At 38.1% G+C, this 18,988-nt stretch overlaps 1 protein-coding gene and 1 long non-coding RNA gene across 9 annotated transcripts in view; one reads left to right on the forward strand and one right to left on the reverse strand.

The window, feature by feature from the left end:
- LOC131753758 (uncharacterized) overlaps positions 1-18,988 on the reverse strand; it is a 127,869-nt gene that overhangs the window by 62,092 nt on the left and 46,789 nt on the right. The window lies entirely within an intron of this gene.
- The window catches only part of SLC12A1 (solute carrier family 12 member 1), a 91,166-nt gene that overhangs the window by 46,738 nt on the left and 25,440 nt on the right, over positions 1-18,988 (forward strand). The window contains exons 14-18 of the mRNA XM_059059450.2: positions 1,424-1,579; positions 5,026-5,125; positions 5,906-6,017; positions 12,926-13,066; positions 15,608-15,714. Of these exons, the coding sequence (XP_058915433.1) occupies positions 1,424-1,579; positions 5,026-5,125; positions 5,906-6,017; positions 12,926-13,066; positions 15,608-15,714 (616 nt within the window). The remainder of the gene's footprint in view (positions 1-1,423; positions 1,580-5,025; positions 5,126-5,905; positions 6,018-12,925; positions 13,067-15,607; positions 15,715-18,988) is intronic.

Genomic DNA, 18,988 nt, shown 5'->3' on the forward strand with positions numbered 1-18,988 from the left:
TTTCACACCAAAGAACCTTCCCCTACCTTTGTCACCCCTCACCTCTTCTTCGCTTCCACTGGCCAGTTAGAAGAAATTCTAATTTTCTTCTGCCTTTCCACCAGATAAAGAGACTTGTCTTTATTAACCCTCAGAAAGTTCTTCACTACAAGGACTTTTATCAAGGATATAAACACATATTCACTTTATTAGGGTCTGCCAGGAACTCAAACCTCCTTTGGAAAACCTGCTGCAAATATGACAAAATATAGGTGGAAGGAGAGCCTCATCCACTCAAGGCCACTAGGCTTCAGAAGATAACTGAAGAATTTTTGTTTCTGTTTTGTTGCCTTGTTTTAAATAGAGAACAGAAGATTCTAGTCAGTGAATACAGCATCATAGAAATGTGTGCTGCCATACCACGTTTAAAAAACAAAGTGAAGTAACTGAGGTTGGCAGGGCTAAGAGTGGAAGGGAAGGAGGAAAAGAGGAAGAGAGAAAAAGAGGAAAAATAGAAAAGCACAGAAACACACACACACACACACACACACAGAGTCAGACAGAGAAAAATAAAGGCATTTCCAGTGATGTTCTTGAAGTGCTATTTCCATCTTGTGGCCACTCTGGAAATTGCTCTTGAAGATGGAAAGTTCTGTTGTATTTTGGCAACTCCAAATTTAAAATATGCTTTACGCATAGACCAAATGTGCCGTTCAAATCAGAGCTTCTTTATTCTGACCATACTGTCTCCCAGCTTCTTTCATTTCAGGGAACTAATAGAACATGGAAACCCCCATGCATATATGAATGGTGAGAAATATTTTCTTTGCAAAATGCATGATAAATTAATGCATCAGGTTTAAGAAGCCATTACAGAAAAATTTCTCCCTCTTTTGCCATAGATTATTATTGCTGAAAGGGCAAGCATGATACTCTTAGAGTAAAAGAAGAGCTAGCACGAAGTCAGTGGATTGACTTTTGATGACTGCTCTGCCTTCCCCACGGGAACAATAAGACTATTGTCTTAACCTTCTCTTTCTTGAGCCACCAAGGTGTTCATCCCCCAAGCACCGCCCCCCCCCCCCCCGCTACTCCCCCCTCTTTCCATCTCTCCTGCCTCCTTTCACCTCTTGATGGCATAGATATCAGATGCTTAGGGATTCATTGTTTGGGAAGACATCCTGGCATGCAGGAAATGCGGAGGGGCTATGATTGACACATTTTCTACATTTCACAGCTGTCTTATTTGGTGTCATTACACCTTCATAGGCCAGGGACCAAGATCACAGAAAACAAATAATAGAGTTAGGAACTTGACCTAAAAGTTCTGATTTTTATGCTAGGAAAAAAAACATGTTGCCTACAGTCTAATAATACACAGTGGTATGATGGTGATAGTGTGGAAGTTTTTCTTGGGCACATAGATTTTTTTTTTTAATTTCAGGATGGAGACCTGCATACGGCATTTACAACATGTGGGTGTCTCTTTTTGGAGCTATTCTGTGCTGTGCAGTCATGTTTGTCATCAACTGGTGGGCAGCTGTCATCACCTATGTCATTGAGTTCTTCCTCTATATCTATGTGACTTACAAGAAGCCAGGTGAGATAAGATGGATTGTATTGCAGGGGGTTTCCTAAGAACTCTCTAACTATCCATTCACTCAACAGATGTTTATTTGGCAGCTTCTGTGTGTTTAGGTGTGCCATGTGTATGGTGGATATTAATAATATAATGTAATATGATACAATAGTTAAACTTGTTGAGCACCTTAAATGTACTCATTTAATCCTCACAATAGTGCTGTATATTAGGTACTATTAGTCCCATTTTACAGATGAAGAAACTGGAGTTCAAAGAGATGACCACTTGCTGAGGTAACTGTCAGGATGGGATGGAGCTGATATTTTAACTAGAGTGTGTATGATGCCAAACCCCACAAGCTGTCCACTATATCACCTTCTAAAGTCCTGATAAATGAGATATAGTCCCTGTCCTCAAGAAGCACAGTCTTACACATAAGCAATTAACTATACTACAATATAGCAAGCACCGTGAGAGTGACATGAACAAGTTATTGAGAAAAGGAGAAGAAATGACTGTGAGTAGAGATGTACAAGAAAACTTCCCTGGGCTTCCCCAGTGGTGCAGTGGTTAAGAATCTGCCTGCCAATGCAGGTGACACGGGTTCGAGTCCTGGTCTGGGATGATCCCACAGGCCGCGGAGCAACTAAGCCCGTATACCACAACTACTGAGCCTGCGCTCTAGAGCCCACAAGCCACAACTACTGAGCCCGTGAGCCACAACTATGGAAGCCTGCGCACCTAGAGCCCGCGCTCCACAACAAGAGAAGCCACCACAATGAGAAGCCTGTGCACTACAACGAAGAGCAGCCCCCGCTCGCCACAACTAGAGAAAGCCCACGTGCAGCAACGAAGACCCAACATAGCCAAAAAAAGTAAAAATAAAGTGAATAAATTTATAAAAGAAAAGAAAAGAAAACCTCCCTGGTTCATGGCTTTTGTTCCCAGGGTCAAGCACTCAGTAGGCACTTATAAATATTTGTTGAATGAACACATAAGCTACTTAAAAAAAAAAAAAAAAAAGGCAAGAGACTAGGATTGGTTAATCAGATAGAGCCAGGGAAGGTTATTCTAGGCAGAAGAAAAAGTGTGAGTGAAGTTAGAAAGCATGCAAGTATGTGGCATATTTAGGAAGCTCCAAGGCCTTTAGCAAGATGGAGTCCTTGGGTGCTGAGGAGAAGGGGCCTGAAGGTGAGCCTGGAAGGGTAGGTTGGGCCAGATAAACAAACTTAAGTGTCATGCTAAAGAATCTGGTGCAGCAAGAAGCTGCCACAGATCATTCATTTGGATCTGAACTTTGGATGTTACCTCTAGAACCAGTGAGAAGGATGGATTGAAGCTGGGAGAGGCTAGAGATTAAGGAGTACATTACTCAGAGGTCCAGTCTCAGGGGCCAGACAGGCCCTGAGCCATCCTCACACTCTCCTTACCATTACTCCACAAGTAAAATAGAGAAGGTAGTAACTACTTTGGAGGGTGTGCTTTTGTTGCTTTTCTTTATCACTTTATCCATTTTTAACATCAGGTGTAATTTATGTATGGTAATATTAACCCCCTTTAGATGCACAGTCTGTAAGTTGTAACAAACTTACCCAGTCTTGTAACCAACACCACAACCAAGATAGACATTTCCGTCATCGCTAAAAGATTCTGCGCAATCTCTTCCCCCAACTTAGCCCCTAGCAACAACTTTTCTGATTTCTGTCCCTATAGCTTTGTGTTTTCCAGAGTATTATGCAGAACCATATAAAATAGTGTGTAGCCTTTGTGTATGCTTTCTTTCACTTAACATGAGGTTTTTAGATTCATTGATGTTGTTGCAGGTAAAAGTCGTTTGTTCCTTTTTGTTGTTGAGTAGTATTCCATCGTATGACTATATCTCAAATTTTTAAAAACTGTATTCACCTTTGATGGACCTTTGGGTTGTTTCCAGCTTGGGGTGATTATATCTAAAACTGCTATAAACGTTCACACACAGGGCTTTATGTGGACATGTTTTCGTTTCTCTAGGAGTGGGATTTATGATTATATAATAAGTGTACACATAACTTTATAAGAAACTGCCAAACTGTCTTCCAAAGTAGCAGCATCATTTTCCATTCCTAACAGCAGTGAATGGAAGTCCTAGTTGCTCTGCATCCTTGGCAGCACTTATTACTGTCAGCTGATTAAAAAAAAAAAAAAACATTCTAATTGGTGTGGTTTGGTCTGCATTTTCCCGATGACTAATGATGTCAAACACCTTATTTGCCATCCACATATCTTCTTTTGTCAAGTGTCTAAATCTTTTGCCCATTTTTTGAGTTGTTTTTCTCTTATTATTCAGTTGTAAGACCTCTTTATATATTCTAGATGCAAATCCTTCAGCAGTACATGTTTTACAAATGTTTTCTGCAGGTCTGTGACTTGTTTTTTCATTTTCCTTACAGTTTTTTTTGAAGAGCAGACATTCTTAATTCTTATAAAGTCTAATTTATCATGTTTTTCTTTTATGGTTGGGCTTTTTGCTTCTAATCTATCTTTCCCTAATCCAAGGTTACAAACTTCTTCTGAAAGTTTTAATGCTTTAAATTTTTAATTTATGTCTCATCCATTTTGAGTTAAGTTTTGTATATGATGTGAGGAATGGCTCAAGGCCTATTTTTTTGCATATAAATATCCAATTGATTAATAGGGTTTTTAAAAGAATGAAATAACCTAAGGTATCCTAAATGCCCAGTGCATAGTCAACACAATCAATATTAATCTTCTTTATCTCCAGATAATTATATCTCATCATTTTCCTGGCTATTCTGAGCAAGACTGGGGAGATGGCTCTGTCTGCCATCTGGGATGAATCTGTACATTCCCATCAGGGACTTCTTATAAAATTTAGTGGATCCAACTAATATCTAATTTTTAAAATTTAAGTCAGGACATGGCAGTGCTTACCTCCCTTATTATAAAGATTAGGTTCTAAAAAATCAAATTAAAATGCTTGCTAAAGATTGACCCTCTTCATGGACATCTGGAAGTAAGAATTCCCAAGCTATTCAGTTTTATTATTCAAATATAAAGATTGCTGCACACTGTCTATGTAAGCAGAAATGCCTCTTTTCTTTTCAGTTTAAGAATTTGTGAAGACCTCTTGAATTTATTCAGGGGCTGACCATTTTCCCAAATCTATCTGCCTGCAGTGTGGTTTTAACACAGCCTCTCCTACTGAGTAAGGTTTCTTGGGCTGCAGCTCTAAAGTCTGATCCTTAGCTGGAAAGAGAGGTCTCACTTCTAAGAATTCACAAAGTGTTCATAGAAGGACACACTGCTCTTTCTAGGAAATACTACATTATGTTTTCTCTTATTTGGGCATTCGTCACTGCTGACGTAGCCAAGGAAAATCATAGAAGGGAATGGCTTATAAAACTATTCACAGTATATAGAGGGAAGCTGGGTACTTTTATGCCAGATTTCTCCTTCGTCCACAGATGTGAACTGGGGCTCCTCCACACAGGCTCTTTCCTACGTGAGTGCTTTAGACAATGCTCTGGAACTAACTACAGTGGAAGACCATGTGAAAAATTTCAGGTAAAACTGGCTTCTCAGGCATCCTGGTGTCATTTCACATTAGAGTAGCTTTCCTCTATGAGAGAGCAATGCACTAGTAGTTACACGCTTTATGGATATATTCTAAGATAGGCAGTCTTACAAAACTGCCACATTTTCACGACAGCACCTCCTATGAATGAGTGCTTCTTTTCTTCTCCTCTGAGCTATGCCCACCCCCAGCTATAATCTCTCATAGTGCTGGCTGTCACCTTCCATGAACAGATAGAGAGGGGATCTCAGTGACATGATTTCAGAGAGATGTCCCCAAATCCCTACACACATTAATCATTGTTGCTGTCTCCATTCAGCTTAAGGCTTTGTGGCTTACTGAATTCCCTTAGGAGAAGTTACACTCTAAGTTCTTTATTAGTTATATCTTATTTTGAATGGAACCTCAAACCACAAGCTTTGAAAGGAGGGTGAAGGAAAATAACATGAAAATACTGGTTGGAGAAGGACAGGTTGTATTGGGGATTTGGGATAGGGCATTGTCCAGAGGAAAAAGACAGGGGGAACCCAAGACTACCTTTTCCTTACTTTACATTTTTACTGTCACTAACTAAACTAAGAATACAAAGATGGCAAGATTCGCAGGAAGTCATGATGATTCAAGACTTCTAGTGAGAAACCCAAGAAATAGGAGAGCAGTTGTCTCATTTTGCCAAGCTTTCTGTACCAGCCCATTCCATTGGGGGTGGTTCTGGGCTCACAGGCTTCTTGCCATGACCAGTTCTCATATCTTCTCTTCTCCACTTCCAGGCCCCAGTGCATTGTCTTATCAGGGGGACCCATGACAAGACCTGCTCTCTTGGATATAACTCACGCCTTTACCAAGAACAGTGGCCTTTGCATCTGCTGTGAAGTCTTTGTGGTAAGAGCCACTTCATCCCCTGAAGGCGCTTTTTCCTCTCTGCTCACTGGTGTTCTTTCAGATGAGCCTAACAGGTACACACACTGATAGGAGAATGGCAAAGCAGTTTGGACAAGGACGCTTTTCCTTGATCCGTATAGCAAGGACTAGCAAGGGCCCATGATCCTGAATTTAAACGAGTGGATAAAATGTGTTTCAGATTTCACAAGAGACCAACTAAAAGTGATAAATATTTCTAAATGATGGCCTTTGAGTCAAGAAAAAGAGAATTGGCTCAGAAATAAAATGAAAATATTTGGGGTGATAACTGTCCCCAGAAATATGAAAGCATAGAATGAGCCAAAGAGCACTATTATATAGATTAACTGATGAGGAGAGAGCCAGACAGAATGGCCTTAAATGAAAGCATGTAGAATTTAGATGAAATATTTGGATAAACTTGATGACACTACAGATATCTAGGGAGTTAAACCAAGTTTTCCATGCCTTTGATAAATATTCAGAGCTGAATGAGTTCCATTTTTGTTCAGGAAGTATGTGGTAGACTAATGATAACTTATTCGTGGTTTTCCCAGGAGGTATTCAAAGTAGATGCTAAACATTTAACCATAATTATTGACCAATCACCAATCTATAAAGTGAGGAGAAAGCATTAAAATTATAACAAAATAATAAGTCTAAATTCTCCAAACCAGCTACTTCTACTTGTATTCGCATAGTGTGCTCTCACGTGCTCTCTCTCTGTGTATGTATCTCCCTGTTTCTCTCTCATGCACACATACCACTCAAAATCCTCAACAGTGCCAGTGTATTATTATCATACTTACCTATTCTTCAAAGTATTTTCCTACAGTTTTTCTTATTTCAATCTACATAACAGTCTAGTGAGGCAGAGAGGAAAAGAAGCCCTGTTCTCACTATACTGATTAGAAAAGCGAGATTCAGGAAAATTAAATTATGCACAGGGTCACATGACAAGAAAGTGGCAGAGCCAGCATATCGGTCCAAGTCACCCAATTGTGCTCTGTGTTACAGCATGAGGAGAAAGCCTTAGCAGACTTGTATTCCTGAGAGTGCTGTTAGAATCAGACACCACTCCCTAAACTTCCAATACCTGCCGGGGAATAGGGCTGTCAGGAAGCTGCGTAACCCTGGGGCCAGCTGACTGTGCAATGATGCAGGGGTTAATTCACCACATGTCATCATGACCAGCACTTAGGCATCTTTTTACACTTGGCAATACTCTAAATACAATATGACGCAAGCTGGTCATATTCTCTTTCCTCTAAGTGCTTATATGATAGTAACTCAAACAATATAACTCAATGTAATAATCCCGTAGTGGGTAGAGGGAATCCTACTGACTACATAAGATTGACAGGTTAAGTAATGACCAACAGTGACTCCAGAGGATTTTTTAAGATCTTATCAAGCACGCTTCTTGGTGCCCTGGATTAGTGGATTTCATTTTGGCCAATAAAATACAGGAGCCAGTTTTGATGGAATAAGCAGTTTGGGGGGTTTTTCTTCTCTAGCAATTTAGAGAAAACTTAGTTTAGCAGGCAATAAAATATCTTTAGGACAGGAGAAATGAACTTGAAGTATAAACAGTCATATATTAGCAAGGGAGAAAAGGTCTTTTTATAGACATATTACTTTAAATTAACCCTTGGCTGCTTTGACTATAATAAAACAGTATGATTCTGAAATACCACTTCATGTGAACTAGGTACTTAGGTCTGTATCTCTCATGGCCCTGGTTGTTTGACATGTATATTGGACCACTTTATACATCACTGTTGCTGGTCCCTCTGAGTAAGGCCCAAGAGCCTTGCTCCCAGGTGCTGAGGTTCTCTTGTGGAGAGAAAATAGTTACTGTATCAGTTAATGACTTTCCAGTTAGCTACTCTCTGTGAGCTCCTGGGGTTGCAGATGCTGTCAGCATTTTTCAACTCCATGCTCAGTTGTCAATCATCTTTGCAAAGAAACAGATGGAAGGGGATGTAGCGGAAGTTGACCTACCATTAAATTTTTTTTCCCCCCAAAGCATAGTGGTTGGTGATTAGGCCAACCTTGTGGCAAAGGTTAAATGGTAATGATGATGTTGAGAGATAACAATTTAATTTTTAACTCTAGGAAGCTCATGCTCGTGGACTTTTGAGACACACAGTCAAGTTCTGAATCACTGTTTTGCCACCTATTAGCTGTGAGTCCCTTGGGCCCATAATTTAGTCTCCCTATGCCTCAATTTTCTCAGGTATAAAATGGGCATAATAATAATGATGATGATATGATGAAGATAGCACCTAAGTTTGTTACAGAGTTGTGAGAAATCTGTAAGATAAGCTTTCTAGTAGTCAGCTCAGAGTCTGTCAAATAGTAAATGCTCAATTAATTTTAGTTGTTACTAGTAATGTTCTTTTTCTTGTGTGCCTCACTCCTCTCACCATATGAAGACTAGGAGTAGGATTCCACCTTCTAGCATCCTCTCGTATTTCTGAGCATAGCCAAGTTCAGTGGGTTCAGCAACAGGCAAATATTAAGTCAAGGGTTGTGATCTCCACCAATTCTACCCTATGTACCGTGGCTTAAAAAACACTGCCTTTCTTTGTCAGTTAGTTTCCTCACTTATTCATAGTAGCTGGAGAGATAGTAAAACCAATAATTGCAGATTACTTAGTTTGGACTTATGGACCCTTAATTCTCTGGGTACACTACATTCAGTTCTAAAAATATTACACTGTCAGCTCATCAAGTGAAAAGGCATCGTGCTTCAGCAGTCACTCACTCATATACTTATCAGTTTTGCATTTAAAGGATGGCTTTTAAAAAAATTATTATGAAAACAAATATACTTTAAAGACGGAAAGGTGGCCCAATTGATCTGGGATTTAAAATGCCAATCAGATAAAGTCATTATTGCCAGAAAATGCAACACTTACTTCTGTTCTAAATTTTGTCTTAAAACTGCAAAAGGCTTTCAAGTTTACAGTGTCATCTTTTATTAAGTACATTGTGTTGTGTTGGCTGAAAAATAAAGATTTTCTTTTAGATTGCTTTTATTTTTTATTTTGAAGCGTTATGAAAAATATTAGGTTGAATCATGTGAAATTTACATTTTTGGATGTCAAAAGCTGTTGAATATTGGCAATTTCATATGACAAAACTATAGTCAATGAAACAACACCCATTTTCTACTTCTCCTAATTAACAACAGTTAGCATTTTTCTTAGATGCTTCCACTCCCTTTTTAAATGAAATAAACCATTGCACATCAAGCTAAAGTCCCCTTTATAGCTGTTCAGCCCCATGGATCTCTCTGTCTCCAAAGGCAATGTTATCTGAGTTTGATTGATTTCCTTCTAGTCATTTCACCTATGTGTGCCAAGATGTAGATCTATTTTGATTAATGTTTTCCTACTCATTAATATTCTTTAAACCTTGATTGTCCTGTTCTCCCCTCTCACTGTAAAGAAGAAAAGGAATAACTTTTGACCAGCTTCCTCATATAGATCCCTTTTTAACAAGATATCACCCTGTTACCCTTTCTCTCTCTCTCTCTCTCTCTCTCTCTTTGTTTGGGAACATTTACAAAATATCTTAATAAAACCTAAAACTCTCTTTGAATTCAAAGAATCTCTTAAGAAAATTAGAAAATTCAGGTAAGACAACCAACTTTTAACTCTATGGCTTATGGAGGGCAGTTCAAGCATAGATAACCCAGGGAAAATTAAAATTTCCATTTTTTTTTTCTATTGTCATCCTTCTTTTAATCTCAACTTTCACTTCCATCTAGAAGAAAATGCTTTTTTAAGATGAATTTATTCTTTTATAGTCATTAAGTCTCTGTCATGATGTTAATAAAACAATGACATGACAAAACACGGGAAGAATGAAGTGACCTATGACTGGGCACTAGGATGCATGGTGAGATGAAATATGCACCAAATCGGAAAAGGAAAAATTTTCTTTCCCACGGTTCCAACCAGAGAGGCAAGGAAAGCAAAGACAGAGCAATAAGCCTCTTAATGTTTTAAAATATGAGTTGGAAGGAACACTGCATTTGGCCCAAATTCCTCTATTTGATCCCAATAATATTGGAAATCCTTTGCAAATTCTTTTTCATAATATTCATTTATTTGAAGTAGTGTCACATCAGTTTCTTCTCCAGACTAAATAATTAGAATTCCTTTACCCCTTTCTCAATCAATGTCAAAGTTTTAATATATACAGAAATTTTAGAGCTTCTTTGTTCAAATCCTGAATTAATTTATATACTCGTATTTTGGATCCTAACTGAGCTAATCTCTATAATATTTGAATTGGGTGGTTAAATTCATTTTTGTGACTATGACATATTTGAATGTTGAATAATTATATTCCAGTGTGTCTTCCCTTTCTGTTAGTTTGCTTTTCCCATACTACATTTGTATTGTAGTCTTGCCTCACATTAATAAGTGTGCTACAAGGATACTGTAATTGTTTTTAGCCAAGAGAGATTCTACATGAAATATTTTTATGACTTCTCAATATGGCAAAATTAGGCATTAAAATAAATCTCTCTGTCACAATTAATGTTTAATTTGGATTTTTGTAATATTAATAGATATATATTAGACTATATTTATTTAAATACATGCCAGTTTCCCCAGGGGTTCTAAGTTATTGTGGTACAACTCAATATACTCATAGTCTGATACCTTTCCTAGCTGTTGGTTATTCTTCTATGTCATGGCTGTTGTTAACCATCTAGCTTCGTTGAAAAAAATATTTCTTCTTTCTTTTGCAATTGATGGTGTCTAGGATGACCAAGAAGGACTAGTGGTTGAAATGCATTGACAGTTAGAACCCTGAGCAAAATCTGATCTACAATGACATATGTTTCCTCAGGCTAGGTCTTCTGGTTTAATAACTATCCTTCCTATGGCTTTACCTTCTCCATCTTCATTGGAGGTTCTTATTTTTTAACTGTAATGTAAGTTATCCAAACTGTTTTGATATGTTGGTAAGTTCTAGAAAATATTCTGGTAAAAATAAGTACAAAAAAGAATCTGACCCAATTTAAATAGAATGTTAAACTGGAAGTGACCCCAGAGAATACTAGTGTTGTATAACAGACATATAATATGTGCCACAAATGTAATTTAAAATTTTCTAGCAGCCAATTAAAAAAAGTAAAAAGAAACAGGTAAATGCAATGCATCCAGATTATCATTTCAATATACAATCAGTATAAAAGTATTAATGAGATATTTTACATTCTTTTTTTTCATACTAAGGCTTCAAAGTCCAGTTTTTGTTTTACATTTCCAGTACCTCTCTGTATGGACTAGCCACATTTCAAATGCTCAATATCAACATGTGCATTAAGGGCTAATCATACTGGACAGTGATGGTCTAGACAATTTTCTTACTCTTATAAAAATGTAGAGCCCACATTGAGAGAAAACAGATGGCACACCCAGGGTATCAGCTAGACAGTGCCAAGAGCCATATCTAAACCCTACACTCTAGCTCCCAGTTGAGCACTCTTTCAGCTCTGTTGTAGAACAGACACAGTGGTGGAATAAGGTCTGGGACTTCAACAAGATTGTGAGCACTCTTTTATTATAATAAAAATCAACTTTGGATGAGCACTTACTATATTCCAGACATCATACTAGGTAGTTTATCATGACTGCTTGAGATGACCTTGCAGGATAGCTATTTGATCCCTGTTTCCAGAATAACTTATCAAAGCTCAGACATCATTAACTACCTCCAAAGTGGCCAAACTTAGAACCCAGTTCTGTCTGACCACAAAACCTGATATCTTTTTCATACATGCCACGCCCCTTCTCTCCAATCCAAGACTCTCTAAGACTACAACTCCAAGCATGATCTGAGGACGAGCAGCATCTGTGGCATCTGGGCGTGTCTGTTAGAAATGCAGAACCTCAAGCCCCATATTCCAGTCCTGCTCACTGCCGTTTACCAAGATCTGAGGTGGTTAGTAAGAGACCTAAGACTATTCAATAAAAGACCAAATCTCTCTACGAACTCAAAGAATTTCCCAGGAAAATAGTAGATTTGTACCTGTGTCAGGCACATGGTAGATAATCAGAAATACCTTTGGGATTGATGTGAAACATGCAAAGAAGAGCACTAGCTTGGACATTTAAGGAAGAAGAAACAGGAACAGAAATTTTAATTAAAATGAGCTTCCAGAACTCAAATCTTGAAATTATAAACTGCTTCATCTACCGCCGCAACACCTGCCTCCTCCTCTCTTAATCTGTTCTTCCTATGCCATAGGTATGTGAATTTCTAATCCCACCGACTTCATTTAGTGGGAAATGTTAACTCGAATAGGAGTATGTCAACATTACACAGGGAAAAGTGGTACAAAGGTGTCTTCACCATACACAAAAAGCAATGAATGGGCCTAAAAGAATTGTCAAGGTGTGGTAGTTCCTGCCAGGATTTGCAACTCACCATATTTTGGCTCCCAAGAGTGCTGTCTCATTTCTTGAAACTGGGCTCTAGCTGAGATTTCCTTGGTGTTCCTAAATGTGGTTCTCGCTATTGAGTCAAAGGTTGACTGTGAATTTATCCGGAACTTCTTCAATCACATTTTCAGTATTTTTCTCATGTGCCATGATGCCCTCAGCTCTTTCTTTCGACATGAGGCAGTTAATTAAGTAGGTGCTAATACATCTAGACATTCTGCATGGAAACTGAAAAATGTGAGCAACCCAGGTCCTCTCCAGAAGGTTGAATTTCTGTGAATCCTGTTTAGTGAGGTGTTTTCCCCTCTTTCCCATATCTTAACTCAATGGGGCATTGCTGGCTATTTTTGCCCTTTAGAAAACAACACCAGTGTGATGTATAATAGCAGGGCTTCTAACCAATATTTGATTGTCGTACAGGGACCGCGCAAGCTGTGTGTTAAAGAGATGAACAGTGGCATGGCAAAAAAGCAGGCCTGGCTTATAAAAAACAAAATCAAGGCTTTTTATGCAGCAGTGGCAGCAGATTGTTTCAGGGATGGTGTCCGAAGTCTCCTTCAGGTAAGGCTGGCATTGAGGGAATAAGTACAGAGGCAAAAGACAATTAGCACTCCGTTTTAATGAAGCTCCCAAACGGAATGGCTCCAGTTAGGCAGACTAGCATCAGAGATCAGTGCAGATGGTTAAGGAATTCATTTTGAATTCCTGGGGCTAGGCAAAGCTAAAACAGAAGCAGAGAGGTTCTATTACAATGAACTATGAGTGATTCACTGGAAATGGAAAATGAGGTTGCCTTTGGCCAACAGCATATATTCTGTCCCCATACTTATTGAAATGCAAATTTGTTCTGATCGTTGACGACATTCAAGATCCTATTAAAACTTCAAACTATTTTTACATCTTCTACTGAATATAGCAATGCTCAAGTCAGGCATTCTTTTCCTTTTTTCTTTTGCAAATGGTGTGAGGGCAGCTGCAAGACTGGACTAAATAAATTCCCGGTGATCCTGGGCATAAAATCTCCCTCTCCTCCTAAATTATTTCCAGAATGTTAAATAAAATGTAAAGTATCTGTGGTTGAACACTAAAGCCCACAGTCCTTCCATCTTTTCTCCCTTATTCTTTTCTTTTTCCTCACCTTCTATAATAAATATATAGAGTCTTTCCCTAGTGCTGCTTTTCGTAATTTAGAGTGCCAGGGAATCCTAAAACAATCCAAGAGAAACTCAGAATTATATGGCTTGGCTTTCTAATAGTTTGGGCTTTAGTATGGTTGGAAAAACCTGATTCTACATACACTAAATGATGTATTTAGCTTTTAGAACTGCCACCTACAGAAGTGTCAAAATTCAGGATTGCTTCCAGGTAACTGATGGCTTATACAGGCAAGAAAGAAAACATGTTGATCAAACTGTAATATTTTGCAGAGTTAAGAGTATTTGATGCATTTCTGTCTGCAGAGAAACCATTTCTGAAAGATCTAGTACCCCCATGAGTCTCTTTTCATCTGTTTTTAATTTGATAAACCACAGAAAGAGGTGTCATTGTAAGATGCTGATTTTTCTTTCAGTAGTGAGTTACTTTTCAGTAGCTCTTTGGTTAAATACGTTGGGAAGGTTACACATTTAATGTAAAATTATCATGTAAGATTAGTAAAATAATAAATTTCAACTAGGAATGAGAGGACAGACACAAAATAAGAAGAGAGAGTGAAAGGACATCGGTATGGATAACAATTCGTATGCTAATCCAGAAGAAATTGTAAAAAATTTCGACAGTGCAAAAAGCTTGTTCAGCTGACTTTCTTCAAAGAAAAATGGTGGAGTACAGAGGGGTCATGACAAAAAGGGCAGGACAGAGTGGCATTAAAGGGAAGCACTGACAACTACAGCATTTTGATAAAGAAATTATGGTATGAATGACCACATACCTAAATTGTAGTCATGGAAAAGGCTACATCCATACTGCCGTGCATATGCCAGAGGCCAGATGACAGCTCTAAGGGGCTGTTCTGCTACCTGTACATTTCTAAGGGCAATACACCAAATGTGGTGGAGGCAAAGCTTATTTCAGGAAACCTCCTCCATCAATGCCTATCTCTTTCCACTTGCTACTGTCCCCTCTAAAATACCCCCCTCTGATCATTTGTTTCACTCTTCCCATAAGCCATAATTTTGGGTTATCCAAAATTACAGAAATTACAGAATATCCTTCCTTCACTTCCACTGCTCTCTTTACCTTTACTTGGCAACATCTAACCAACCTGCAAGATCCAAAACAAATGCCACCTCTCCCATGAAACCATTCATGAATCCTTAGCTGGAATTCAAATTTTCTTCCTTTATGCTTCCATATGATTTCCTACTGCATTTGCACTTGAATTATAATTATTATATATCTCATCACCTCAACCTTATTCTAAGCTCCTTCAGGCCAAAGAATATGCCTCACTACTCTCTCACAGCACCTAACAGCACTTTGCAATTAACCGGTGCTCAGTAATACTGCCGGATTAAATTTAATTAACTGGAAGCCGTATTCTGTCATCTAATGGGGGGAATGAAACTTCTGATATGGAAGATGGCTATTCATGATACTGTCATGTAAGAGATTTAGGTTCTGGAAACATAGTTCAGTTATTCTTCAATAAATAATGTAAGTAGAAGTTTCAGCAATCCTTCTATATAAAAATTTTCCAAACATGGATATTATTGCTAATGACATTATGGATAGAGCAGGTGGAAATGAGCTTTGAACCACTAAGTTATAACACGCATGCCAACAGATAAGCCGACCCTCACTTGATTTTAAATTATTGAACCATTTTAATGAGTGTATCAGAAGAAATGCAAATGACTGCTAATTTAGAAAAGCTTCATTTCTGTCATCTAAAATCCATTTATGGCTGAGATGATTTAGAACAAATCTTTCTATTTTATACTTGAGTACAGGCATGAAGGAAGGACATGCACTAATATGTAAATCTAATCTTCAGAATCTTCAGAACATTACTTCAGTGCTCTTTTGGACATTATTTTTCATTTGCAGTGGTAGTTTTCTGGCCTGGTAAGGATTGCCCATGTGTTTATCTCCTCTGTTTAGGCCTCAGGCTTAGGAAGAATGAAACCAAACACTCTGGTGATTGGATATAAAAAAAACTGGAGGAAGGCTCCCCTGACAGAGATTGAAAACTACGTGGGAATCATACAGTAAGTGATGGCTTTCAAGACGTGCTCTTGTTTATAAAGCACTAACCACGGCAGTACATAACTGACACTGTTGTACAGAATAAATTGCCTGAGAAGAAGACATTCCCCTGGTACTCTGAATTCTTTACCAAAGTGAGAAAACACTGCCAATATAATAGAACTTGAGGGAATCATAGCATCAGAGGAGGCTGGGTTGGGGAAATTTGGTGTCAAAGAAAAAGGTAAATATTAAGAGTTTCAATCTTAAAACCTATTTATAAGAACAAAAGCAAAGGACAGCTACATAAGGAAGGAATTGTTCTTTCAAAACACTTGGATCTTTGGTTGACTGGTGTGCTCAATTCAGTCATTGTCTTATCCTGAGCCTTGGATAATAAGTTCACTACCCCAGAGCCTCAGCTCTCCCTTTGCTGATGTAGCAGAGTTGGTTTATAGACAAAAAGTGAGTTTTAAAAGGTATGTGACATCTAATATCTAAAAATTGAAGAAGTCTTGGGAAAGGGATAATAATGATAATCCTTAAAAGACTAGCTGGTGCCAGGCTAAAGTCCTTAACGTGAATTATCCCATTTAATTCTCACAAGAAGCATTTGAAGTAAGTACTTCAGATGGGAAGTACTGTTCCCATTTTTAAAGTAGAGACAATGCAGAAAATGACAGTTTTATAAGTGACAAAGCTGGAATTCTGACCCAGGACAAACTGAATTCAAAGTTTAAACTAATGATCCCAATGCCGTGTAACCTCCAAAAGTATATATATACATATATACACACAAAGTATTACCTGGCTTGGTTCCTTCTTTTGAGTAAAGAGAAAACAAATTCTACACATACAGAGAAGCTCAGGGTGTCCTCAGTGACCATTCTAGAAAATTGAGCCTTTCTTCCAGGCTTGAACATACTTAACCAGCTTTGTCTCAAGGGGGGGTAATGTTAGCTACCCCTAATAGCCATCTTTTGTGTCAACAGCTCCGAAAATGGAAAAGATTTCCTCTGTCTGGGTTCTGACCTCGCTCTGATTTCATACCACAGGGTGGAGCACGTGCCGAGAGGTCTGGTCGCACTTAGAAGTCTATAATACACAGGAAAGAAATCCTCATCCCTGTCAAGCAAGCATATACACAGTGCTCCTTACACTAGGATCTGTCCTCCGGCCCCTGCTAGAATGAGCATCACATTTACCATAACTGGGGGGAGACTTAGGGAACATAACAAAAGTATTCTAATATTAGTCCGATTAGAAAGAAGCATTAAGAAAATAATTTTCATCTTCTGAAATTATATGCATTACTGACCAAACAAACATCCACTTAACGGTCCTCTTAACCTGGGGAACCTGAGTATTACATGTGTCCTCCTGAATTGTGTTCCCTAAACATAGAAAGGCTGTGGGTGCCGCGTGCTGCTACCTGAACTTCCCGCTGCTGCTCGAAGTTCAGCAGGTTAAGGCCAACCCAGGTGATCAGGGACAGAATTCGGCCAGGCTTAGCAAACAGCGTTTTGATATATTTTAAATCACAGTCAGTTGCTGACTAGACATTCTTAGAAATGGGTTTTAGATCCACACTGTCATCCAGATTCCTCAGTAAAATGTTGTCCTCACCTTTGGCAACAAAAGAGGGTGGAGCAAATAGGAAGAAGTGTGTGAATCTTCAAAGAGTCCATCAGTTGATACAAAATTATCTGAGTTCGTCTTCCAAACTCCTTACCATCCAAAACATTCTAAAAATTCAAAGGACCAAAATAATCAAACCCAGTAATACCAAGCTGAGGAGACTTCGGGCTTTTATACCAAATTAATGATTGGTCTTCTTGGTAATAAAGTTCAGTGTTAAGGTGGCTTCAATTTGTAACAGTATAAAACTTAGCTGGTTTGGTGAAGTTAAATGACTTTATTACGACAGCACTGGGGTCAAAACAGAAGGAAGACAATCAGACATCCATGTTGTATTTCCCTTTCTAACTTTTTCATTCTGTTCTCTTTTATGATGTAAAGCACAGTATTATTATTAACATAAAGGGGTATCACTACAATAGTACAATATTTTACCATTTTTCTTTGACTAAAAGATTTTAAATTTCTGTAATATTCTGAAGTATGATTTAATTTTAATTAAAATAATTATATTAGTTTCCATGGGCTGCCATAAAAAATTACCTCAAACTTAATAACTTAAAACAACACAAATGTGTTAGCTTACAAATACATAGGTTAAAAGTCTGAGACTCAGAAAGAGAAAGACAAATACCATATGATATCACTTATATGTGGAATCTAAAATATGATACAAATGAATGTATTTACAAAACAGACAGACTCATGGACTTAGAATACAAACGTAGGTTTACCAAAGGGGAAAGGGGGTGAGGGAGGGATAAATTAGGAGTTTGGTACTAGTAGATACAAACTACGGTTTATAAAATAGATAAACAACAAGGTCCTACTGGATAGCACAGGGAACTATATTCAATATCCTCTAATAAACCATAATGGAAAAGAATATATATATATATATATATATATATATAAAACTGAATCACTTTGCTGTACACCAGAAACAAATAAAACACTGTAAGTCAACTATACTTCAATTTTAAAAAAAAGCTCAGACACTAACTTCCTGAGCTGGAATCAAGGTATGGGCTGAGCTGTTTTCCCTTCTGGAGGCTCTAGGAGAGAATTCCTGGGCTTGCCTTTTCTAAGTTCTAGAGGCTGCCCACTGCTCATGGCCCCTGCCTCCATCTGCAAAGCTCCTGATGGGTCAAGTCCTTCTCATGCCACATTATTCTGACCTCCTCTTCTGCCTCCCAATTTCACTTTTAAGGACTCTTGTGATTACACTGGGCCCACCCACATTATCCAGGATAGTCTCCCCATCTCATGGTCCTTAATCTAATCACACCTGCAAAGTCCTTTTTGCCATGTAAAGTAACATATTCATAGGTTCTAGGGATTAGAATGTGGATGCCTTTGGGGATCCACCATTATTCTGCCTAATGCAGAATCCAGATATTTTTTGTGGAACACACTGTCTACTTTTTATAATCAAGGACACCTCAAACAAGATTTATCAGAAATTTACCTTGTGGCACTTTTGCTACAATTGATCTATTTTTTTAAAGTGAAGTTCACTTACGGTTACAATTTTGAATGGATATTCATATTATACTGAACTTATTTATATCACTATTTGAAAATTCAGGTTTACTTTGGCTAGAGACTTGTTTGCATATCATGAGACAATCACAAACTGCATTGTTTCTGGGGAAGGAC

Source organism: Kogia breviceps, chromosome 3, assembly GCF_026419965.1.
Source record: "Kogia breviceps isolate mKogBre1 chromosome 3, mKogBre1 haplotype 1, whole genome shotgun sequence".
Lineage (NCBI taxonomy): Eukaryota > Metazoa > Chordata > Mammalia > Artiodactyla > Physeteridae > Kogia > Kogia breviceps.